General features: G+C 43.1%; 1 protein-coding gene across 2 annotated transcripts; it reads left to right on the top strand.

Moving 5' to 3' along the window:
- The first annotated feature begins 19,351 nt into the window (after window positions 1-19,351).
- Window positions 19,352-24,912, top strand: LOC115501468 (zinc finger HIT domain-containing protein 3). 2 transcript variants are annotated; one of them, XM_030296550.1, is made up of 5 exons: window positions 19,352-19,472; window positions 19,601-19,632; window positions 21,404-21,487; window positions 22,731-22,811; window positions 24,285-24,912. In XM_030296550.1, exons 1-5 carry the CDS (start codon window positions 19,387-19,389, stop codon window positions 24,464-24,466), a joined length of 465 nt encoding a protein of 154 aa, XP_030152410.1. In that variant the 5' UTR covers window positions 19,352-19,386; the 3' UTR covers window positions 24,467-24,912. The 2 variants fall into 2 exon arrangements, with proteins under 2 accessions (XP_030152410.1, XP_030152411.1); XM_030296551.1 differs by lacking the exon at window positions 21,404-21,487.
- Window positions 24,913-26,354: the final 1,442 nt, after the last annotated feature.

Genomic DNA, 26,354 nt, shown 5'->3' with positions numbered 1-26,354 from the left:
ACAATAGTACTTTAAAACGTCTTTGGGGGCACCTGGGTGGCTCAGTCAGTCAAGTGTCCAACTTCGGCTATGGTCATGATCTCGTAGTTTGTAAGTTTGGGCCCTGTGTCAGGCTCTGTGCTGACAGCTCCGAGCCTGTAGCCTGCTTCGAATTCTGTGTCTCCCTCTCTCTCTGCCCCTCCCCTGCTCATACTCTGTCTCTCAAAAATAAATAAATGTTAAAAAATTAAAAAAAAATCTTTGGAGGGGGAGGGGCCAACATGGCAGAGAAGTAGGGGGATCCAAACTTCTCTCTTCTCTCAAAAAGAAGTGTTGAAGCCAAAGGACTTTGAATCTCAAGAGTCTGGGAGGAAAAGAGACAGTTGGACTTCCAGGGATCCACTGGGACAACCTGATGGGTCATAGATTCATGATTGTGAACGGGGAGAGATAAGATGAATGGAAGGAAGGGATCTGCTTCTCTGGAGAGACAAAGGGAAGAGAAAGAGTGGCTGGAGAAGCATAGGTCTGTATCTGGACAAGAGAAAAACCTTGGACGGGGGTGGAGAAAGATCCAATCTCTAACTATGGGGCTTGCTCTGGATTGAGGCCTGCTGCCCAGATTGTGCACCGGGGAGGAGGGGAGGCATCCCAGGGCTTGATGGCTAGATCAGGGGTGCAGTCCACAGTAGCAGCAAGTGATCCCCTCCCTGGAGTGCTGTGGGATAGGACAAAGCCTGCCTGCACCCACCAGCCAGGGACTACATATCGGGTGGCACAGAGAGACACTTCCCAATTGCTGGGATGTGCAGAGTGAGAGTTTGAATCCCAACCAAGTGCCAGGCATGGAAATCAGGGGAGCGAGACAAACTGCCTCATTTACGCCCACAGCACAGTCAGGACAGCTTGAACAGAGTGGTTTGGGACACCGGGTCTGTGGAGGAGAGACTGGAGGATTGCCATTTTTCTCCCCACAACCACCAAGGTGGGGCCTCAGGGATTGGACAGTGAGACCCATAGCAGAGGCTGGACTCACCTGCACCAAACCTTGCACCTCCATGCCGGGGAATTGTGTATCTACTGGAATGGGATAGACACTGAGGAACCAAATGGCCCCTCCTCCAGAGAAGCGCTGTTGCATTGCCTGGTTTAACACTAGGACAATTCTTATTATATAGATACATTACTCCTTCCTTTTCTCCTTCTTATTTCTTCCCTCCTCCAGTCTGGTTACTCTGGTTGTTTGTTTAAGCAGACGTATTTAGTCCATTCTCTTGATACATGTTCCACACCCCCTTCTTTATTCTCCATTCTCTTTCTGGATTAAGCTGTATAGTTTCTCTGTCTGGACTTTATCATCTTTTCTTTTTTCCTGCCTGCTTCTTAATTTTCCTTTCTCTCTCTCTGGATTAAGCTGTATAGTTTCTCTGAATAACTTTATTTTCTTTTTCTTTTTCTTTTTCTCTTTCTCCTCCTCCTTTATTTTCCTTTCTCTCTCTCTGGATTAAGCAGTATAGTTTCTCTGGCCAATTTTTATTCTTTCTTTCCCCCCACCCCTGTCATTTCTCTCTTTGTATTGTATAAGACCTCTTCCATCAGCACCGCCTCCACCCTGTTGTAGTTGGTGTATTTGGTTATTGTTTGTTTGTTTGTGTGTTTTTGTTTTCGGTTTATTTTTTGTTTGTTTGTTTTCCTTTCCAGGGCTACTTCAACAAAAAAATCAAAGCACACTGGTTTGTGGAGGGTCCAAAACATCACTACGAGTAGGGAGATAAAGTAACCAAAGCCACAACAAATAGAGAGCAAATAACACTCCCCAAAAAACATCTCCTGAAGGGCCAGGACCTGGACAGTGTATGACCCCTCTTTAATATAGTAGTGCTTGCAGGTGCAGGGCACATAAAAAGCTTTTAAAACACAGAAGGGACAGAAAACTAGCCAAAATGATAAAACTGAAAAATTCTCCTCAAAAGAATTTCCAGGAAGAAATTACAGCTAAAGAATTGCTCAAAACAGATGTAAACAATATAACTGAACAAGAATTTAGAATAATAGTCATAAGATTAATTTCTGGGTTTGAAAAAAGCATAGAAGATGGCAGAGAATCTATTGCTACAGAGATCAAGGAACTAAAAAATAGTCATGATGAATTTAACAATGCTATAAATGAGGTGCAAAATAAAATAGAAGCAGTCACAGCAAGGACTGAAGAGGCAGAAAGGAGAATAGGTGAATTAGAAGATAAAATGGAAAAAGAGGAAGCTGAGAAAAAGAGATAAAAAATTCTGGATCACGAGGGGAGAATTAGAGAACTAAGTGATTCAATGAAATGGAACAATATCTTATCATAGGAGTTCCAGAAAGAAGAAGAAGAGAGATAAAGGGGCTGAAGGTGTACTTGAACAAATCATAGATGAGAACTTCCCCTATCTGGGGAAGGCAACAAACACTGAAATCAGGAGGCACAGAGAGCTCCCTTCAGACATAATTTGAATCCATCTTCTGCATGACATATCATAGTGAAACTGGCAAAATGCAAAGATAAAGAGAGAATTCTGAAGCAGCTAGGGACAAACAGGCCTTAACCTACAAGGGTAGACACATAAGGGTAGTAGCAGACCTATCTACTGACTCTTGGCAGGCCAGAAAGGAGTGGCAGGAAGTTTCAATGCACTGAATAGGAAAAACATGCAGGCCAAGAATCCTTATCCAGCAAGCCTGTCATTCAGAATAGAAGGAGAGATAAAGGTTTTCCCATACAAACAAAAACTGAAGGAATTCATCAATAAACAGCCCTATAAAAGATCCTAAGGGGGATTCTGAGTGAAATGTTGCAAGGACCACAAAGGACAAGAGACTGATATCTACAAGCATGAAACCTACATATAACACAATAACTCTAAACTCATATCTTTCAGTAATAACACTGAATGTAAATGGAATAAATGCTCCAATAAAAACATATAGGGTATCATATGGATAAAAAACAAGACCCATCTATTTTCTGTCTACAAGAGACCCATTTTAGACCTGAGGACACCTTCCGATTGAAAGTGAGGGGATGGAGAACCATCTACCATGATACTGGAAGTCAAAAGAAAGCTGGAGTAGCCATACTTATATCAGAGAAACTAGATTTTAAACTAAAGGCTGTAACAAAAGATGAAGAATGGCATTATATAATAATTACAGGGTCTATCTATCAGGAAGAGCTAACAATTATAAATGTTTATGCACCGAATTCTAAGCACCCAAATATATAAAACAATTAATCACAAACATAAGCAATCTTATTGGTAAGAATGTGGTAATTGCTGAAATAGACACTTACAGCAATGGATAGATCATCTAGACTGAAAATCAAGAAAGAAACAATGGCCCTGAATGATACACTGGACCAGATGCACTTGACAGATATATTTAGAACTTTCCATTCTAAAGCAGCAAAATATACATTCTTCTCAAGTGCACATGGAACATTCTCCAAGATAGATTACATAGTGGGTCACAAAATAGCCCTTAATAAATATAAAAGAATTTTTTATCATACCATGCACACTTTCAGATCACAATGCTATGAAACTTGAAATCAACCACAAGAAAAAGTTTGGAAAACCTCCAAATTCATGGAGGTTAAAGAACATCCTACTAAAGAACAAATAGGTCAGCCAGGCAATTAAAGAAGAAATTAAAGAAATTAAAAAATATATGGAAACAAATGAAAATGAAAACACAACAGTCCAAACCCTTTGGGATGCAGCAAAGGCAGTCCTAAGAGGAAAATACATTGCAGTCCACGCCTATCTCAAGAAACAAGAAAAATCCCAATCTAACAGCACATGTAAAGGAAATAGAAGCAGAACAATAAAGAACCCACAAACCCAGCAGAAGAAGAGAAATAATAAAGGTCAGAGAAGAAATAAACAGCATAGAATAAAAAAACCAGTAAAACAGATCAATGAACTAAGAGTTGGTTTTTTGAAAAAAAATAAACAAAATTGATAAACCTCTAGCCAAAAGGAAAAGAGAGAGTACCCAAGTTGATAAAATCATGAATGACAATGGATTTATTACAAAAATCCCTCAAAAATACAAGAAATTATCAGAGAATACTATGAAAAATTGTATGCCAACAAACTGGGCAACCTGGAAGAAATGGACAAATTCCTAAACGTTCACACACTACCAAAACTCAAATGGGAAGAAATAGAAAATTTGAACAGACCCATAATTAGTAAAGAAATTTAATCAGTTATCAAAAATCTCCCCAGTCTCTTTAACAAATGGTGCGGGGAGAACTGGACAGCAATATGCAGAAGGATGAAACTAGACCACTTTCTCACACCATTCACAAAAATAAACTCAAAATGGATAAAGGACCTGAATGTGAGACAGGAAAACCTCTCTGACCTCAGCTGTAGCAATTTCTTACTTGACATATCCCCAAAGGCAAGGGAATTAAAAGCAAAAATGAACTATTGGGACCTCATGAAGATAAAAAGCTTCTGCACGGCAAAGGAAACAATCAACAAAACTAAAAGGCAACCAACGGAATGGGAAAAGATATTTGCAAATGAGATATCGGACAAAGGGCTAGTATCCAAAATCTATAAAGAGCTCACCAAACTCCACACCCAAAAAACAAATAATCCAGTGAAGAAATGGGCAGAAGACATGAATAGACACGTCTCTAAAGAAGACATCCGGATGGCCAACAGGCACATGAAAAGATGCTCAACGTCGCTCCTTATCAGGGAAATACAAATCAAAACCACACTCACATACCACCTCATGCCAGAGTGGCCAAAAGGAACAAATCAGGAGACTATAGATGCTGGAGAGGATGTGGAGAAACAGGAACCCTCTTGCACTGTTGGTGGGAATGCAAACTGGTGCAGCCACTCTAGAAAACAGTGTGGAGTTTCCTCAAAAAATTAAAAATAGACCTACCCTATGACCCAGCAATAGCACTGCTAGGAATTTATCCAAGGGATACAGGAGTACTGATGCATAGGGGCACTTGTACCCCAGTGTTTATAGCAGCACTCTCAACAATAGCCAAATTGTGGAAAAAGCCTAAATGTCCATCACTGATGAATGGATAAAGAAATTGCGGTTTAATATACACAATGGAGTACTACGTGGCAATGAGAAAGAATGAAATATGGCCCTTTGTAGCAACATGGATAGAACTGGAGAGTGTTATGCTAAGTGAAATAAGCCATACAGAGAAAGACAGTTACCAGATGTTTTCACTCTTATATGGACCCTGAGAACTTAACAGAAGACCATGGAGGAGGGAAGGAAAAAAAAAAAAAGAGAGGTTAGAGTGGGAGAGAGCCAAAGCATAAGAGACTCTTAAAAATGAGAACAAACTGAGGGCTGATGAGGGGGTGGGAGGGAGGGGAGGGTGGGTGATGGGTATTGAAGAGGGCATCTTTGGGATGAGCACTGGGTGCTGTATGGAAACCAATTTGACAATAAATTTCATATATTAAAAAAAAAAATCTCCAAACAAATAAGAGTCCAGGACCAGATTGCTTTCCTGTGGAATTCTACCAGACATTAAAGCTATCCTTCTCAAGCTGTTCCAAAAAATAGAAAGGGAAGGAAAACTTCCAGACTCATTCTATGAAGCCAGCATTACTTTGATTCCCAACCAGACAGAAACTCCACAAAAAAGGAGAACTACAGGTCAATATCCCTGATGAACATGGATGCAAAAATTCTCAACAAGATACTAGCAAATTGAATTCAGCAGCATATGAAAAGAATATTCACCATGATCAAGTGGGATTCATTCCTGGGCTGCAGGGCCAGCTCAATATTAACAAATCAATCAATGGATACATCACATTAATAAAAGAAAAGAACTATATGATCCTGTCAATAGATGCAGAAAAAGCATTGACAAAATTCAGCATCCTTTCTTAATAAAACCCTCAAGAAAGTCAGGAAGAAGAACATAACTTAAACATCACAGAAGCCATATATGAAAAGCCCACAGCTAATATCATCCTCAATGGGGAAAACTGAGAGGTTTTCCCCCTGAGATCAGAATTGACAGGGATGTCGACTCTCAGCACTGTGTTTAACATAGTGTTGGAAGTGTTAGCATCAGCAATCAGACAACAAAATGAAATAAAAGGCAATCAAAATTGGCAAAGAAGTCAAACTTTCACTTTTTGCAGACATGATACTCTACAAAAGACTCCACCAAAAGACTCCTAGAATTGGTACATGAATTCAGCAAAGTAGCAGGGTACAAAATCAATGTACAGAAAGCAGTTGCATTTTTATACACTCACAATGAAGCAACAGAAAGAGAATAAACGAAACTATCCCATTTACAATTGCACCTAGAACCATAAAATACCTAGGAATAAACCTAACCAAAGATGTAAAATATCTGTATGCTGGAAACTGTAGAAAGCCTATGAAGGGAAACTGAAGAAGATACAAAGAAAGGGAAAAGCGTTCCATGCTCATGGATGGGAAGAATAGATATGTTAAAATGTCAATACAAACCCAAAACAATATACACATTCAATGCAATCCCAATCAAAATTGCACTGGTATTCTTCTCAAAGCTAGAACAAACAATCCCAAAATTTGTATGAAACCACAAAAGTACCCCCGAATAGCCAAAGTAATACTGAAGAAGAAAACCAAAGCAGGAGGCATCACAATCCCGGACTTCAGCCTCTACTATAAAGTTGTAATCATCAAGACAGTATGGTTACTGGCACAAAAGCAGACCACATAGACCAATGGAATAGAATATATAACCCAGAATTGGACCCCCCGAATATATGGCCAGCTGATGTTTGACCAAAGCAGGAAAGAGTATCCAATGGAAAAAGACAGTCCTCTTCAGAAAATGGTTGTTTGGAGACTGGACAGCATCATGTAGAAGAATGAAACTAGACCACTTTCTTATACCATTCACAAAAATAAACTCAAATGGATAAAGGACCTGAATGTGAGACAGGAAACCATCAAAACCCTAGAGGAGAAGCAGGCAACAACCTTTTTGACCTCAGCTGCAGCAACTTCTTACTTGACACATCTCCAAAGGCAAGGGAATAAAAGCAAAAATGAACTATTGGCATCTCATCAAAATAAAAATCTTCTGCACAGCAAAGGAAACAATCAACAAAACTAAAAGGCAACTGATAGAATGGGAAAAGATATTTGCAAATGACATATCGGGCAAAGGGTTAGTATCCAAAATCTATAAAGAGCTCACCAAACTCCACACCTGAAAATCAAATAATCCAGTGAAGAAATGGGCAGAAGACATGAATAGACACTTCTCTAAAGAAGACATCCAGATGGCCAACAGACACATGAAATGATGCTCAACATCACTCATCATCAGGGAAATACAAATCAAAGCCACAGTGAGATACTACCTTACACCAGTCAGAGTGGCTAAAAGGAACAAATCAGGAAACTATAGATGCTGGCGAGGATGTGGAGAAATGGGAACCCTCTTACACTGTTGGGGGGAATAGAAAGTGGTGCAGCCACTCTGGGAAACAGCGTGACAGTTCTCAAAAAATTAAAAATAGAACTACCGTATGACCCAGAAATAGTACTGCTAGGAATTTACCCAAGGAATACAATGTGCTGATGCATAGGGGCACATGTACCCCTATGTTTATAGCAGCACTTTCAACAATAGCCAAATCATGGAAAGAGCCTAAATGTCCATCAACTGATAAATGGATAAAGATGTGGTTTATATATACATGGAATACTACTTGGCAATGAGAAAGAATGAAATCTTGCCATCTGCAGCATCATGGATAGAACTGAGGGTATTATGCTAAGTGAAATAAGTCAGTCAGAGAAAGACAGATATCATGTTTTCACTTATGTGTAAATTTTGAGAAACTTAACAGAAGATCATGGGGGAAGGGAAGGGGAAAAATAGTTACAGAGAGGGAGGGAGGCAAACCATAAGAGACTCTTAAATACAGAGAACAAATTGAGGGTTGAAGGGGGTTAGGGAGAGGGGAAAGTGGGTGATGGGCTCTGAGGAGGGCACTTGTTAGGATGAGCACTGGGTGTTGTATGTAAGCCAATATGACAATATATTAAAAATAAATAAAATAAAATAAATAATAAATAAAACATCTTTGAAGTTTTGCTGTTTTGCAAAAAGTTCATTAGCTACTGTTCCATGTTTATACCTGCCCTGTATCTTCCCAAATGCACTTGGTTAGTTCTTTCAGTGTGCTCCTGCACTATTCACTATTCACCTTTTGTGGCTGATTTAAGCAGAGACTTTAGGAAGTATACACGACTCCAGCTTTGCTTTCATGGGATGAACCTTCCTTCCTAAGTCTGAATAAGTGCCAATAAATATTTCAGTTGGGTCCTTTGAGACCTAGAGCCCTGATTTAGAACCATGATACAATTTGGAATTGTTAAGTTACTCTTTCTGTTTTGTATAATTGTTTTAAATTTTATATTTTGTTGCCTACAGAACTTAAAAAAAAAAACCAATAATATACCCAATAAGGTGATGCTGGCTCAATGCTTCAAGATAATTTCTGACAACCTTGGGAAGATATGGAGTTTAGATGGGAAGGACCTGAGAGTTGTCCTTTCTAACCTTGTTACTCAAATGTGGCCTTAAGTAGTTTCCAATTGCTATGCATTTTGCCTCTGATGTAGGACATGACAACCAGGAAAGATTCTTCCTGGTCCTGAGGGACAAACCACTAAGTATGGAGAAAACTTACTCTTTTTTTGTTTGTTGTTTCAATTTTCTTGTATTTTATTTTTTAATTTTTATTTTAGACAGGGAGAGAGAGAGAGAGAGAGCGCGAGCATGTGCGAGTGGGGGAGGGGCACAGAGGGAGAGATTGAGAATCCCAAGCAAGCTCCATCCTCAGCACAGAGCCCAACTCAGGGCTCAATCTCATGACCCTGGGATCATGACTTGAGCCAGAATCAACAGTTGGACACTCAACTGACTGAGCCACCCAGGCACCCCTAAATATTTTATTTTCTTTTTATTTTTTTCTTGACATTTTTTATTGTTTTACATTTACATCTAAGTTAGTTAGCATATGGTGCAATAATGATTTCAGAAGTAGAATCCAGTGATTCATCCCCTACATATAATACCCAGTGCTCATACCAACAGGGTCCTCTTAATGTCCCTTGCCCATTTAGCCCATCCCCCACCCAAAACCCCTCTAGAAACCCTCAGTTTGTTTTCTGTATTTGTCCCCATCCATTTTTATATTAGTTTTGCTTCCCTTCCTTATGCTCATCTGTTTTGTATCTTAAATTACAAAAATGAGTGAAGTCATATGATATTTGTCTTTCTCTGACTAATTCTGCTTAGCATAATACACTCTAGTTCCATCCATGTTGTTGCAAATGGCAAGATTTCATTCTTTTTGATTGCCTAGTAATACTCCATTGTATATATATACCACATCTTCTTTATTCATTCATCTGTCAATGGACATTTGGGCTCTTTCCATACTTTGGCTATTGTCTACAACACTGCCATAAACATTGGGGTGCAGGTGCCCCTTCGAATCAGTACACCTGTATCCTTTGGATAAATACCTAGTAGTGAAATTGCTGGGTCATAGAGTAGTTCTATTTTTAATTTTTTGAGGAACCTCCATACTGTTTTCCTGAGTGGCTATACCAGTTTGCATTATCGCCAGGAGTGCCAAAGGGTTCCTCTTTCTCTGCATCATTGCCAACATCTGTTGTTGCCTGAGTTGTTCATTTTAGCCAATGGTATCTCATTGTGGTGGTATCTCATTGTGGTGGTATCTCATTGTGGTTTTGATTTGTATTTCCCTGCTAATGAGTGATGGTGAGCATTTTTTCACATGTCGGTGAGCAATGTGGATGTCTTCTTTGGAAGAAGGTCTATTCATGTGTTTTGCCCATTTCTTCACTGGATTATTTGTTTTTTGGGTGTTGAGTTTGATAAGTTCTTTACAAATTTTGGATACTAACCCTTTATCTGATATATCATTTGCAAATATCTTTTCCCATTCTGTTAGTTGCCTTTTAGTTTTGCTGATTGTTTCTTTCACTGTGCAAAAAGCTTTTTATCTTTTTATTTTATTTTATTTTGTTTTATTTTATTTTAATTTTTTAAATGTTTATTTATTTTGAGAGAGAGAGAGAGAGAGAGAACGGCAGGGAGAGAGGTAGACACATAATCTGAAGCAGACATCAGGCTCTGAGCTGTCATGACAGCACAGAGCCCAACACAGGCCTTGAACTCATGGACTGAGAGATCATGACCTGAGCCAAAGTTGGACGCCTAACCGACTGAGCCACTCAGGCACCCCCAGAAGCTTTTTATCTTGATGAGTTCCCAATAGTTCATTTTTGCTTTTGTTTCCCTTGCCTCCAGAGACATGCTGAGTAAGAAGTTGCTATGGCTGAGGTCAAATAGACTTTTGCCTGCTTTTCTCCTCTAGGATTTTGATGGCCCCTGTCTTATGTTTAGGTCTTTCATCCATTCTGAGTCTATTTTTTTTTTCAACGTTTATTTATTTTTGGGACAGAGAGAGACAGAGCATGAACGGGGGAGGGGCAGAGAGAGAGGGAGACACAGAATCGGAAACAGGCTCCAGGCTCTGAGCCATCAGCCCAGAGCCCGACACGGGGCTCGAACTCACGGACCGCGAGATCGTGACCTGGTTGAAGTCGGACGCTTAACCCACTGCGCCACCCAGGCGCCCCCTGAGTCTATTTTTATGTATGGTGTAAGAAAGTGGTCCAGGTTTGTTCTTCTGCATGTCGCTGTCCAGTTTTCTCAACACCATTTGTTGAAGAGGCTGTCTATTCCATTGGATATTCTTCCCTGCTTTGTCAAAGATTAGTTGGCCATAACTTTCTGGGTTCTCTATTCTGTTCCATTGATCTAAATGTCTGTTTTGTGCCAGCACCATACTGTCTTGATGTTTAAAGCTTTGTAATATATCTTAAGTCTGGAATTTTAATGCCTCCAGCTTTGTTTTCTTTTTTATGATTGCATTGGTTATTGGGGTCTTTTCTGGTTCCATACAAATTTTAGGATTGTTTGTTATAGCTCTGTGAAGAATGCTAGTGTTATTTTGTTTTGTTTTTTTTGTTTATTTTTTATATATATATGAAATTTATTGACAAATTGGTTTCCATACAACACCCAGTGCTCATCCCAAAAGGTGCCCTCCTCAATACCCATCACCCACCCTTCCCTCCCTCCCACCCCCCATCAACCCTCAGTTTGTTCTCAGTTTTTAACAGTCTCTTATGCTTGGCTCTCTCCCACTCTAACCTCTTTTTTTTTTTTCCTTCCCCTCCCCCATGGGTTTCCTGTTAAGTTTCTCAGGATCCACATAAGAGTGAAACCATATGGTATCTGTCTTTCTCTGTATGGCTTATTTCACTTAGCATCACACTCTCCAGTTCCATCCACGTTGCTACAAGGGCCATATTTCATTTTTTCCTCATTGCCACATAGTATTCCATTGTGTATATAAACCACAATTTCTTTATCCATTCATCAGTTGATGGACATTTAGGCTCTTTCCATAATTTGGCTATTGTTGAGAGTGCTGCTATGAACATTGGGGTACAAGTGCCCCTATGCATCAGTACTCCTGTATCCCTTGGATAAATTCCTAGCAGTGCTATTGCTGGGTCATAGGGTAGGTCTATTTTTAATTTTCTGAGGAACCTCCACACTGCTTTCCAGAGCGGCTGCACCAATTTGCATTCCCACCAACAGTGCAAGAGGGTTCCCGTTTCTCCACATCCTCTCCAGCATCTATAGTCTCCTGATTTGTTCATTTTGGCCACTCTGACTGGCGTGAGGTGATACCTGAGTGTGGTTTGATTTGTATTTCCCTGATAAGGAGCGACGCTGACATCTTTTCATGTGCCTGTTGGCCATCTGGATGTCTTCTTTAGAGAAGTGTCTATTCATGTTTTTCTGCCCATTTCTTCACTGGGTTATTTGTTTTTTGGGTGTGGAGTTTGGTGAGCTCTTTATAGATTTTAGATACTAGCCCTTTGTCCGATATGTCATTTGCAAATATCTTTTCCCATTCTGTTGGTTGCCTTTTAGTTTTGTTGGTTGTTTCCTTTGCTGTGCAGAAGCTTTTTATCTTCATAAGGTCCCAGTAATTCACTTTTGCTTTTAATTCCCTTGCCTTTGGGGATGTGTCGAGTAAGAGATTGCTACGGCTGAGGTCAGAGAGGTCTTTTCCTGCTTTCTCCTCTAAGGTTTTGATGGTTTCCTGTCTCACATTTAGGTCCTTTATCCATTTTGAGTTTATTTTTGTAAATGGTGTGAGAAAGTGGTCTAGTTTCAACCTTCTGCATGTTGTTGTCCAGTTTTCCCAGCACCATTTGTTAAAGAGGCTGTCTTTTTTCCATTGGATGTTCTTTCCTGCTTTGTCAAAGATGAGTTGGCCATACGTTTGTGGGTCCAGTTCTGGGGTTTCTATTCTATTCCATTGGTCTGTGTGTCTGTTTTTGTGCCAGCTGGTGTTATTTTGATATGACCTAAATATTTTATTTTTAAGTGATATCTACTTAAGTTAATCTCTACTTAAGCCCCAGCGTGGGGCTTGAACCCACATCCCCAAGATCAAGAGTCACATGCTCCACCAAATGAGCCAGCCAGGTGCCCTGAGAAACTTAACTCTTGATCAGTGATGCTTTCAAAGAAATATCTTGATCGAAAGGGGGAAATGTGGGAATTAATAAAAGAAAACCTTGTTTATAATCGAGTGGGGAGGCTAGCAGGAAGAGCTCTCAGACCCTATCACTTGCTGTCAATTGCAGACCCAACAGGAAGAAAGGGACCTTTTATATGGATGCTACTTTAGCTTAGTTTTTGCAGTAACAGCTGAATTTTATTTCTCAACAGGAGAAGGAGTGTAAGGGTTGCACTGCACTGAAAGAGACACAGATCTCAGGTGACATGTCCTCTCCATTTTAGTGACAGGGTTGCACTTCTCTACCAAGCCAGCATCTGAGTGAGAAGCACATGTATAGGGTAATGGATATATGTAACAGGGAGATGGATGTGGAAGAATATCAAATATTAAAATCAGGGCCACTATGGCCAAAATGAACAAATCAGGAGGCTATAGATGCTGGAGAGGATGTGGAGAAATGGGAACCCTCTTGCACTGTTGGTGGGAATGCAAATTGGTGCAGCCGCTCTGGAAAGCAGTGTGGAGGTTCCTCAGAAAATTAAAAATAGACCTACCCTATGACCCAGCAATAGCACTGCTAGGAATTTATCCAAGGGATACAGGAGTACTGATGCATAGGGGCACTTGTACCCCAATGTTCATAGCAGCACTCTCAACAATAGCCAAATTATGGAAAGAGCCTAAATGTCCATCAACTGATGAATGGATAAAGAAATTGTGGTTTTATATACACAATGGAATACTATGTGGCAATGAGAAAAAATGAAATATGGCCCTTTGTAGCAACGTGGATGGAACTGGAGAGTGTAATGCTAAGTGAAATAAGCCATACAGAGAAAGACAGATACCATATGGTTTCACTCTTATGTGGATCCTGAGAAACTTAACAGGAACCCATGGGGGAGGGGAAGGAAAAAAAAAAGAGGTTAGAGTGGGAGAGAGCCAAAGCATAAGAGACTGTTAAAAACTGAGAACAAACTGAGGGTTGATGGGGGGTGGGAGGGAGGGGAGGGTGGGTGATGGGTATTGAGGAGGGCACCTTTTGGGATGAGCACTGGGTGTTGTATGGAAACCAATTTGTCAATAAATTTCATAAAAAAAAATAATAAATAAAAATACTTATAAAAATAAAAAATAAATAAATAAAATCAGGGCCACTATAAGGGCAACCATAAGATCAAACAGACTGGCAGAGACCAAAGAAGGCAGAGTAATGTACTTCCAAAAGGGAGAAATAGGAAAGAAGAAGGAACAGGTCCTAAGGAAGTCCAAAATTGAATAGGGCAAACAACATTAAACTATAAAGACTGAGAATAATCCCTTTTGGCTGATGCTCTGCCTGAAACTCTCTGAGGGGGTTAGGGGTTTCTCTGAGGAGATTGGGAGCATCCTGGCCACTCTGAACCAGTGAGACAGTCCCACCCTTTGAAAACTCTTCTGTCTAGGGGCTGTGTACTCTGGGCCTGTCGTGGGCACAGTAGCCTGCTGATTTCTGAATAGTGTTCAGGGACATTCTTCCATCATCCCAGTGTTTTTTCAAGAATAGCGCCTGGCTTCTATTGAGATGACTGATCCACACTAACCTCCTGGTCAAATGGTGACTTAGTCTCATCACTAGTGCCTCATTTTTTGCAATATGTGTAGGCTGAGAATCTTTAAGTTCTGCTCTTGTCTGCTCAACAATTATACCTTTAAGTCATTTCTTTTCACATTTCATCATAAACTGTTAGGTGGAGCCGAGTCACACCTTCCACACATTGCTTAGAAATCTCTTCAGCTAAGGACTCCTGGGTGGCTCAGTCAGTTGAGCCTCTGACTTTGGCTCAAGTCACAATAATACAGTTTGTGGGTTCAAGTTGTGCTGACAGCTCAGAGCCTGGAGCCTGCTTCTGATTCTGTGTCTCCCTCTCTTTCTGCCCCTCCCCTGCTCATGCTCTCTCTCTCTTTCAAACAATGAATAAACATTTTAAAAATAAAAATAAAAAAGAAATCTCTTCAGCTAAACATCCAGTTCCATCACCTGCAAGGTGGACACCTTTCATGAAATATCAGCACACAAACACAAATCAGCCAAGTTCTTTGTCACTTTACAGCAGGGATCACCTTTCTTTCAGTGCCCAATAACATGCTCCTCATTTCTGTGTGCCATCACCAGAATGGCCTTCACTGTCCACATGTCTACCAATGTTCAGTTCATGGTCTCTTAGGGGTTCTCTAAGGAGATGGAGGCTTTCTCCCACAGCTCTCCTGTTTTCTTTCTGAGCCCTCACCAGAATTACCTTTTAAAGGTTCATTCATGGCAATGTAGGCATCTCATTTTCTAGCATACATTTCAAAACTCTTCTGGCCTCAACCCATTGCCCACTTCCAAAGCCGCTTGCACATTTTTAGGTATTTGTTACAGCAGTGCCCCATTTCTTGGTACCAATTCCGACTTAGTACATTTGGGCTGCTATAACAAAAATACCATAGACTGGGTGGCTTAAACAACAAACATTTATTTCTCACAGTTCTGGAGAATGGGAAGTCCAAGAGCAAGGCACAAGCAGATTTGCTTCCTGTTTCACAGACCACCATCTTCTCTCTCACAAGGTGGAAGGAGGGCAAGAGAGCTCTCTGGGGTCCCTTATACAAAGGCACACTCTTGTCCATGAGCACAGCATCCTATGACCTTATCACCTCCCAAAGCTCTACCACCCAATACCATCACATTGGGGGTTGGGAATTCAACATATGAATTTGGGGGAATGCAAATTCAGACCATAGCAGACTCCTTGCCAGCACTTGGTATTGCCAGTCTTTTAAATTTTAGTCATTCTGTACAGAGTATGGTGGTATCATATTATGATTTTAATTTCTATTTACATTATTTTCCTTTGGCCCGAATACCTTTCTTGTGCAGATCTGCTAATGAAAATTTCTCATGGTTTTTGTCTTTTTTTTTTTGTCTTTTGTCTTTATTTTGTCTTTAGTTTTAAGAGAGGGGAAGGGAAATTTGGGCCTCACTTCCTCTTACCTACTTCTCACTGAGGAGAGCTCCTAAGCATCTCTGCCACATGGTTAAGAAGTTTGTGCAAAGCCCCAGATCCATTCCCTGTCCTGAGAGGCTTCTTGGAGAATCTGGCTGGGAAGTCCTGATTCCTTTGATCTCTGTTTGTGTTAGGGAATTTAAGGTGGGATCTTTGTGGGTCTGCAAGTGGGAGAGGGTGTGAAAAATAGAAAAGTGTGGGGTTTGGGTGGTAGGATGAGTGTGTTCATAAAATAATGGTAACTTCTTTTGTCTGTGCTCTCCCAATGGTTCTGGGACTGGGAATAATGCAATTATTCTTTATCTCTTTTGTTCTTTTGAAGTTTTCCTTGAAGTTTAATTATAGGTCAGACTGTTACTGTCTAGAATTGGGGAATGAATAGCATTTCACTGCTATAAAATAACATGCAGAGAGCTGGAAACTGATTACTCCACTTCACCTGAACCTCAGGCCTCCTTTATTTGACTCCCACCAACAACCCTACTCACTTTAACATCTGAACTACTTCAATACCAGAGGAGAAACAGAGGTGAGCAGATGAGAATAAGGCAGTAGGTCCCCTAAAGATGCCAATCTCAGACACTTCTTCTGGTGCTGGCCCTGGGATCCCCATGCCCTGGGAGGGAAAGAGGTGTTAGAGTTGCAGCAAGAACCAAGATCTGGCAAGGCATCAGGGAGCCCAACTTTATGGATCCTCCGCCTCTGACAACTGCAACACGTAGATCATGTTGGGCGATTAGATCTCTCTGCCTGCCCCATCATGGCACTGGGGAAGGTGCAGGGCAGTGGCTCAGGCCCTAGTTAGTAACCCCATGCTCCCGAAGTATGGTTAAACTTTCATCAGCTAACGTGCGTGGCCAGTTTGCAGCTCCACCCAATAGGAATGCCAGGAAGCATGGGGCAATAGGCATCTGGAAGTTGTCCCTGGACAAAGGCCTTTGGGGACCTCTGCTGATATGCACCTTGTTTTTGTGGAGGAGACACGCCTGCCCATCCGGTCGCCGGCTTCAGCATCTCGCTCTCCACGCTCTTTCCTGCCACTTGGCGGTGTTCCAGGGGCGCGCCAGTGCCTGAGTTTACTCTTCCCCGTGCTGCGAGACAGCCTAGTCGCCAGCCAGGAATGGGGTGGAGTTTACTCCAATTCCGCTGGAGCGCAGCTACTCCAGGGCTAGTGTGGGCCTGGAGCGCCCTCTGGCGGTGCTGGGTGCCGGGCCTGGACCTCCACGCACAGCGCCAGACTTTGGGTTTGGTTCCCGGAATGCGCTGGACAGAGCCTGCCAGGCGGTGGAGCTCTGAAAACCATTCTGCCTTGATTATTACCTCACCTCTCTCCAGGTCGGGCACGGGGAGGCGCGACACAGCCTTAGACAGCTGCTAGGATGGGCGTGGTGGGGGTCCAGGGAAAACCAGGGTGCTGCTAAGCTTAGCTTTATCAGTGTGGACATGTAGTTGCTGGGCTTGGAGTCATACGTGTCGTTTTTCTCTGAACTAGCCATTGCCAAGAGGCTTGCATACTGGGTTTGCTTGACCTCTTGGTGTTCCCCAACCTCATCACCTGAGTCACTTCCTTTCCTGGACATTGGAGCAGGAGGGGTGCGGCTGTCTGGGAGAGCTGGGGATCTCCCAGAGTAGAAGACTGTCTTTACTGGGCAGAATGTGCATGGGAGGAATTCCAGAAACTCTCTTTTTGCTGATGTCATCACCTTTGGACCCAGGTAGAGGAATCAGCGTGGCTTGGATATGGGTGAGGAGGGGTTGAGTGCTGAAAATTGTGGAGACTCTTTATGGCCTCAGCATCCAAACACAATTCACAGGAAAAATATGGAGTGAGCAGTGGTGATGTCCACACACAGCAAGTTCCTACCGGGTGCCAGACAGGGCACAGGACCCAAGTGAGACCGGGACAAATCACTAATCTCTGGCCTTCTCAGGTACTTGTGGACCTTCTGGAATGGTTCTGGGATGGTCACAACTGTGGAAGAATACAGGGAATGCTTCTGATTATTGGGTCAGTGTAGACATGTCTTGGATTTCAGGCTGGTCCTGGTCTACACAGGGGCAGCTGCATTCCAAGGCAGGTAGAGAGCCATGCCACTTCAGCACTATGGACTGGACAGCGTCCCAGGGACAGTTTAGCAAAGCCAAGAGAGGGATGGATAGTTGTTCTGCCCACCCAAGTGTGGCCCTTTGAGGCTGATGGCAGAACCCCTTTGGAGGGGCCTGAGCTTTACTCAGGACCCTAACCTTGAGGGACTTGGGGCCTGACACCTGCATTTATAGGGTTCAGACCCAAGATCCAGAAATTACAGACTCTGGTATCACATAAATAGCCCTTTGTAGTGCTTCAAATTACAAATATTTTTATACATGGTCTTCTCTCTGCTTCTCAACAGCTCAGGAAAGTAGGCCTGAAAATCCACACTAATAGATGAGAATCCTCAGAGAGGGTAAAAGTCACATATCCAGGGAGGGATTTGAACCAAGACTCAAACAGCTGCTTTGGTCATAACAGATTTATCCACAAAGACAATGACAGTCATGTGGGGCCCTATAGTAGTGGGATTCTGTGGACTTATGGGCCAACACAGGGAGGAGGCACTTAGGAGTGAGAATGACTTATGGCCCTAGGTGGACACTGCACAATGTGGGGTGGGAGCCCTGGTTAGGCTGGGCAGTACTGAGGGCTTCAAGGAGACATAGGCTGTCAATAAAACACGATCGTCTATTCCCAAAGCCTGAGGTGCCACTCAAGGCCCATCACAGTTTACCTATCCAGACTTATTAGGCCAGGTCCCCATCTTTGGGCCAGACCTTACTCATCTGTTCCCTGACCAAGATATCCCACGCAGGGCTGTGACTTGGGTGAGTCAAGTGAAGAGTGTATGTTGTGAAATTTGAAAAGGCACTCTCTCAGGGCTGTGCAAGTGCAGGCTAGCACCGGCAGGACCCTAAGACAGAGTCTCTTCTCTTTCACCTCTCTCTCCTGCCTTAGGTCTAAGCTTTGAACTCCCAGAGGGAAGAGGCTGTGGCTGCTACTGCCTGGGTGTCCCCAACCCAGCCTCTGGGCAGTGCAGTGCTGTCACTTGGAGCTCAATAAACATTTGGCAGTTGTCAAGTCTCATCTTTCTTCCCTGAGAGAAAAAGGGCCTATGCTGGGAAAAGCACATGTACGTCACTCGATCTAACCGATGGATCTAATTGGCCAGGGTCTGGACTTCTCATTTGCTAGACATAAGCAAATAAGATGTGGGGGGCCGGGGTGGGGGTGAGAACCCAGTGCCCTTGCAAGATTCAGAAAGTCCAAGCCAGAAGGTAAAGGACATTTAGTCCCACGTATTCTTTTTACATGTGGGGCAACAGAATTGGAGAGTAACAGTGACTTGCCCTTAGGGACAGGACAGGGATACATAACAAGTTCTCCAACGACAACTGTGACTTAATCCTGGAAGCCAAAGCTGCTACTGGATGCGCATCGAGTATATCGACTGTCTACTTATCAGGACTGGAGCAATGAGCAGGATCGATCCATTGCTTTTGACTGCCAGCAAGTGCTGCTCGCCGATTGGTCCGGGTTAAGGAAACAGAAAAAAAAAAAAAAAAAAAAAAGGGCGTGCACGTGGTACCCTCCGTCAGAGACAGGCCCTTGCGGGTGAGAGTGAGGCCGGGGAGCGACCATGGCGTCGCTGAATAGTAGCGCTGTCGTCTGCGTGATTTGCTTGGAGAAACCCAAATACCGCTGCCCCGCCTGCCGCGTGCCCTAGTGAGGGTGGGGGTCGTGGGGGAGGAGGCCGGGTGGGGCCTGCGGGGCGGCTCGGGGACCCGGCGGGGGCTGCGGGAGGGTCCGCGCGGCTTTCCGGGCTGACGCGGTCGTGGTCTCTGTTGTTGCAGCTGCTCCGTGGGATGTTTCCGGAAGCACAAAGGTAAGACCCCGGCGCCCCGCCTGAGCCCCCGGCACTCCCCTAGTGCGGGCAACCCGCGTCAATCCCTGCCTCGTCCCACGGGGAACCTCTACCTGTGAATGCTTCCTCGGGTTTCGAACAGTGAAAACTTCTGCCCTGCCTTTTCTTTTATAGACTTTTCTCTTTTCTTTCTTTCTTTTTCTTCCTTCCTTCCTTCCTTCCTTCCTTCCTTCCTTCCTTCCTTCCTTCCTTCCTTCCTTATTATTTTAAATAATGGGCTACTTTGGTCTGACAGAGTCGACCCTAGTAGTTTCTTCATCTTAGAATTCTGACGCAGAAGCTGCTCTTGCTGAGGTTAACGAGAACGTTTTCTTTCCTTCAAAAATGTTTTGTTAGAAACAACGAGGTAGATCTGTTTACAATAAGGAGCGATTAGTCTACATTTTAACTCCAATTCGGGGTCTCTTCTCAGTCCTCAGGGACCCTTTGCCGCGACCGCATGCTGGGTTGACTCTTTTGTTAAAGTTCCTCATTGGTTTTTTGCCTCTCGTGTCCCCCCCTTCCAGACTCTGATTCAGAGGTCCATTTCAAGCTGCTTCCCTCCCCCTGCTGTTTTTTTTTTTACCCTAATGACCGTGGAGCATTTTCAAAGGAAACTTTTTGGTTCAAGATAGGAAAGAAGGAGAACCGCTTTGCTGGAAATAGGGTTGTGGAGCCAGGTTGGGTAGGCTTTGCTCTGGCTGTGCAGCCCTGGGTGGCCCAAGAATCCCTAAGGCAATCTGTGGCAATCTGGAGCAATCTGGAGCTCTCAACTGTGTGGCCGGGCTGCCGCCAAGGTCTTTCCTGAAATGCACATTTGAGTAATTAACTCCCTTGTTGAACACTCCAGCCTCTCTAGGAAGGGAAGCCAGTGATTCTTAACTTGGGTATTGCTCTCCCTAGGGAGATGCACTGTTACCCTGTTTCTGTTTTACAGTAGCTGAGGAGGGTTGGGGGGCAATTCTGGCAATTGGTATTGACTCAGATAAACAGCCTGTGGTGTGTGAGACTCACACCATTAAAGACCTTTGGGTCTTGAACACCACAGTGCCCTTGATGACAGACACTGGTCTTGGGAAGAAAGGCCAACCTCCCTTTGTGGTATTCTTTTGCTCTTCCTCCACTTGTGTGGGCCCCAGCCTCCTGCCAGGCCTGCCCTGTCAATCAACTGGTAGTTGCTCATCACCATGTGGTTGCTCCTGACCCTGTTCTTTCAGGGGTCTGGTCCAGCCATAGACCTTTCCCTCTACCAGGAATGCTCTTTCCACCTGAAAGTGCCTCCTCTTTGTCTCCCGGCCCTCTCAGGTGATGTAAATCAGACTTTTCTCCATCTCTCCAACTGCCATCTCTAAGACTCAGCCCCTTGATGGGGGCCTGATGACTTTATCTGTGTAATTGGCACGTGACACATGCAAATTTAGTGTCTGAAACTGCTGAGAAAATAGTTTAGTAATTGAAGTCAGTGTGCCACTTGATCTTGGTGAAAGCCCTGTGAGGTTCTGCAGAGTAAGTTGGATGGGGACAGACCCTCAGGATACACAAGGCCTGTTTCCTCCATTCTCTGCCAAGCCCAGGGTTGCTTGTTTTCTGGATACTGCCCTGTGATTTGATCCCTCATTTCCTTTGCATCCATCATCCCTACCCACATCCCTTACCCTGAACATAGTTTCCCACCTAGATGCTGGCTTGGTGGAGAGGTGCAGCCTTGTTGCTAAAGTAGAAGTGATGTGCGCCTGATTTGTGTCTCTTTCAGAGGAGTGCAACCCTGAAACTCGTCCTATTGAGAGAAAAAGATCAGCTGTTACTGCAAAAACTATAAAGCCTGCAGAAGACAAAGGTGGGTTGGTTGATTTCAAACCAGCCAACCTAGGAAAAGGTTTCAAATAAAAGAAGCTGAAAGGAAAGAGATGTGGGTTGGGGCAGGGAGTCAGGAACGATGGCTTCATTAAGGAGCAGCACCTTCCTTAGCCTGGAGCACCAGGAGTGGGGCACCTGTTATGTATTATAGAGCAGCCTGAAGGTATTGTTAAGGGCAAGAAACAAGGAGGACAGAGGCAGAGGGGATAAAGCCTGTAGCTGTGGTTTGGGGATGAGGGGGGGGACCCTGCTGGTAGGATCCTTTTCCAGTCATGGCTTCAGGTTTCCCTCCATGGGCCTGGCTGGAGCTGTCAGTTCACCTGAGCTAGGCTTGGGTGGGCGACTGCCTTTGGCCTAGGTCACCTTCCTGCTGCTGGGGCTCTATGGATTTATTGTGGGAGTGGGCTGTCTCATCCATTTATCCACACTTCAGTATCTCCTGGGTTTCATGTACCATGCCAGTCTCTGAAAGCAGCCCCTCCTGCTGCCTGAACATTCACAGCATGGGGATAGCCTATTTCTGCCTTTTGAGAAACTTCCTTGTTGGGTTCAGGCAGTGCCAGAAATTTCTGGCCATGCTAAAAGCACAGGGCATTCATGTTAGCAGGTTTTTAAAAAAATTTTTTTTAACGTTTTTTATTTATTTTTGAGACAGGGAGAGACAGAGCATGAACAGGGGAGGGGCAGAGAGAGAGAGAGACACAGAATCTGAAACAGGCTCCAGGCTCTGAGCTGTCAGCACAGAGCCCGACACGGAGCTCAAACTCACAGACTGAGAGATCATGACCTGAGCTGAAATCGGCCACTTAACCGACTGAGCCACCCAGGCGCCCCTGTGTTAGCAGGTTTTTATAGAACACCTAGTTTTTTGGGTCCTGACAGGGCTGGAGCCATAGTGAGGGGAGCTGGGGTGATAGGAATTGGAAAATCAGGCTCCTGTCCAGAGGACTACAGAGACACATATAATAAACAAGTATGTGAATACTAGGGTGTGCTTGTTAAAGTCACCAATTCTTTGCTTTTGCTTTCATTCCCTTTCCAAAAAGAGGAATGTTGGTACAGTTATAAGTTCCAGAAAAGTCATTTTTGTTTTGTCTATACCTACTTTGTCCTGCTATTGTCACTTGTGTGCACATTTTTAATCTATTGCAGTAGTTTTTAAAATCTGGCATCTAGGTTTTGTTTCTAGTCCTAATTAGTTGATTGTGTTCTGTATTCCTCAGATGATGATGACTCTATAGCTGATTTTCTCAATAGTGATGAGGAAGAGGACAGAGTTTCTTTGCAGAATTTAAAGAATTTAGGTAAGTCTTTGCTGTGTTTACTTCTTTGTCAATTACTGATAACATTTAATCCAAAGAATAACGTGATTTTTTGGTTATTAATAAATACAGTTGACCCTTGAACTGTGCTGGGGTTCGGCTTCACTCCCCAACTACCATGCAATGAAAATTTGTGTATAACTTTTGACTCCCCCAAAACTTAACTAATATTCTAGTGTTGACCAGAAGCCTTACCAATATAACATAGTCGATTAACATATTTTGTATGTTATATGTATTATATGCTGTCTTCTTACAATAAATGAGAGAAAAGGAAATGTTAAGAAAATCATAAGGAAGAGAAACACAGCACTGTATTTATAGGGGAAAAAATCCTTGTATATGTGGGCCTGTGCAGTTCAAGCCTGTTGTTCAGGGTCAGCTGCACTTGAGTATGGCGTGCAGAGCCCTTATGTTGCATGATTCTGTGAACACTCAGGGCTTCATTCAACACCTCCCAGCCTGCCTACAACTCTCTTGCCCTGGAATCCTACTGTTTTTGTGGGTTGACAAAATTCTCCCTCAAGGCTTGGTTCAGGTTACCTTTCCTCAGCTAAACTTCTCTTGACTTTTTGTTGTTCTCAGAATTAAGCCCTTTTTTGCCTTTCTATCAGGCCTTGTAATACACCACTCATATTTTATAGTAATTTCTCTCTCCCACACCAATTTGTAGGGCAGGGGCCTACATTTATTCCCATGTACCCAGGGCACAGTGTATGGTCTAGCCATTAATGCAGACTGGGCAATCCCAGGATCTGATTTTTCAGAGGGATGCAGGTGTTAACAATGCCCAGAATTTGTGTAGGACTGTGCAGTCAGTCCTTATAGCAGTTCTGTTCTGTGTGTGATTAGTAGGCCAGTGTAGTTTCTAAAGATGGAAATTTTCATTGTTTCCATCTCAATGTAGGCTGACTGCTTGGGACCCATTCCCATGGTAGTGATTAGTTACACCGAGGGTGAAGCTGAGATATGAGGGTAGGTGTGAAAAGTTTTTTAAACTGCAAAGTACCATGCAGATGTGTGTGTCCGTTCATTGCTACAGATCCTGTTTTGCAAGGATCAAGTGTTTGCTTAAACAGCATTCAGAGTATGTAGTGTAACTGTCCTCACCCAGTGAGAACCTTCAGGCCTATGAAGAACAAAAACATGCCAACAGCTTAGTGCTATTATTTTTTGTATTTGTCCTGGTAAAATATTTTTTCCTAATTGAAATGGCATAAAGTTAAATTATTTACAGAGATACCAAGAACAAGAATCTGTGATAGCATTTAACTTGGAAATCCTTTGATATGCTGATCTCACCTTATTTATGTGAAGCATTGGTTCAGTTCTTGGTTTTAAAGGTTAAGGGGGATGCAGCACTCTTGATATTTGTTGCATTAGAAACATTTAGCTTTTAGCTATCTCCATCTGTTCCCACTTGAACTCACATTGGCTTTCTTGTTCATTTTTAAGGGGAGTCTGCAGCATTAAGAAGCCTACTGCTCAATCCACACCTTAGACAGTTGATGGTCAGCCTCGATCAGGGGGATAACAAGGCAAAACTCATGAGGGCCTGCATGCAAGAACCCTTGTTTGTAGAGTTTGCTGACTGCTGTTTACGGATTGTGGAACCATCCCAGGATGAGGATTCTTAAGATGGCTTATTGTGCTGCTTGCTCAATCATGTGCGTGGCTCTCACAACTTGCCTGCTCCTCCTCCCAGGAGAACAGCTAGTGTGGGGTCCTGAGCAAGGGTGGTGACTTCCAGGGCATAGGCCACCTGATGTAGGGTAGGCCGCATAAGTCTTTATGTCAAAAACTGTGGCATGCATTTCGGGCAAGATTGGGGACACTCAAGGTGGCAAGCCCTTTATGGAGAGAGAACTTGACATTCAGATAGTTGTCTTTAAATGTTTTGATTTTGGTACAGGTTAGACATTACAAATGATATCTTTTGTCAAGTTTTATACCCATTTGAATTAAAACTTCCTCAGTGTTGCTAAATAAAATCAAGATGTGATTCTCTGATAAATTGCATTGTTCATCCTTAGTTCATAATTGCTTGAAATTACGTTAAATAAATCAACATATTAAATAGTAAGGTTTTCTTTTTTTTTTTAATTTTTTTTTTTTTATGTTTATTCATTTTTGAAAGAGACAGAGCACAAGCAGGGGTGGGGCGGTGAGAAAGGGGGACACAGAATCTGAAGTAGGCTCCAGGCTCTGAGCTGTCAGCACCAGGGCCCAATGTGGGGCTCAAACTCATGAACCATGAGATCATGACCTGAGCCGAAGTCAGATTCTCAACTGACTGAGCTACCCAGGCACCTGAGGGTTTTGTTCTTTTTAAAGGAACTAAATGCAGATATCCCAGTTGAAATTTTAGGGTTAATTTCAAGCTGACTTGACCTGTTCTGTTTGTGGGGAATCGAAGATGCCCAAAGGTAGTAAATGTGGGAAGTTCTCTGTGGCCCTGAGGTTTCTTAGTCATGGTTTGGTAACCAACCCGTGACATCTGTCAGGGCTTGAGATGTAGATGGGAGCCCCACGCCACTGGTGGCTGCAGCAGCCCTGGATTGTGGGCGGGAGCTGTTGCTTGCTCATGTGTACTTAGAGCTGCTGTGGGAGTAGTTTGGCAGCTTGGTGTCATTCAGATGTCTTTGGCAAGGCAGCTGGCAGGAAAAGGCCTTTTGGACACAAAGCACCAAAGGACTGCCCAGCCAGGTGAGACTAGAAGGTGAGAAGAACTCACGTGGCCCAAGCTGTGTCTTTCCAGCATAACCTGATTAAAGCCAGTAACACTATAGGGTGAAGGTTCAGGGCAGATGTCAGTATAAGACAATGGACACTTTCTGCAGTGTAACTTGATGGAACCCTAGAGAGAGAGATATAGCTTATCTCTGGCTTCTAGGAGTGCCACCTGTATGGGTGCCTAGAGCAAATGCTAGAAATGCAGGTCGTGGACAAGTACTGGTATGGTTCAGTTAACATTCTTTTCTCATTGTGAACTAGTGGCAAAGTCCAGAGTCCAAATATTTAATTTATATTAAAATATAAAATTTCACATCCATTCTTTGTGATGCACAAGGGAGCTCTCCCCTACTAGGAGTATTTATTACCTGTCATAAAACTACTTACAACTGGAAGAACAGTTATACTTCTGTTTACATTCTGGCTAGCCTGCGTGCTGTCATGGGAGATTTTATCCAGATTACGCCCTAGAGAGTAATTCCTCTGGTATGGAAATTCACTGTTTCCTTCCTTTTGCCTTGTCAGTGTCGCTTAATCTTTGCTGTGACCCCATGTAGTAGGTTGAGTATTAGCCCACGTTCCATGCTGGTTCTTTTACTCTGACTGCCCATACTATAAAAACAGAACTCTTGGACGACTGACTTACCTGCTTGTTATTTGCTCCACTGGAACAGGAGATAAACCAAGTGATAATTTAAGGAAAATATGCTAAATCCAGTGCTATTTGAGGGAATAAGCTGTCATCAAAACCCAAATCTTTAAAAAGTGGGACAAATTCAATGAAGATTCAGA

The sequence above is a fragment of the Lynx canadensis genome, chromosome E1 (assembly GCF_007474595.2).
Source record: "Lynx canadensis isolate LIC74 chromosome E1, mLynCan4.pri.v2, whole genome shotgun sequence".
NCBI classification, from domain to species: Eukaryota; Metazoa; Chordata; class Mammalia; order Carnivora; family Felidae; genus Lynx; species Lynx canadensis.
The sequence above is the reverse complement of the archived record's forward strand: the minus strand, read 5'-3'. Positions and strand labels throughout refer to the sequence as shown.

Bases quoted from the DNA above. Each gene is read 5' to 3' on its own strand.
- LOC115501468 (XM_030296550.1), top strand. From the start codon at position 19,387: ATGGCGTCGCTGAATAGTAGCGCTGTCGTCTGCGTGATTTGCTTGGAG. The intron at 19,473-19,600 runs GTGAGGGTGGGG...CTGTTGTTGCAG, and splicing joins CCCGCCTGCCGCGTGCCCTA to CTGCTCCGTGGGATGTTTCC. The intron at 22,812-24,284 runs GTAAGTCTTTGC...TTCATTTTTAAG, and splicing joins GCAGAATTTAAAGAATTTAG to GGGAGTCTGCAGCATTAAGA.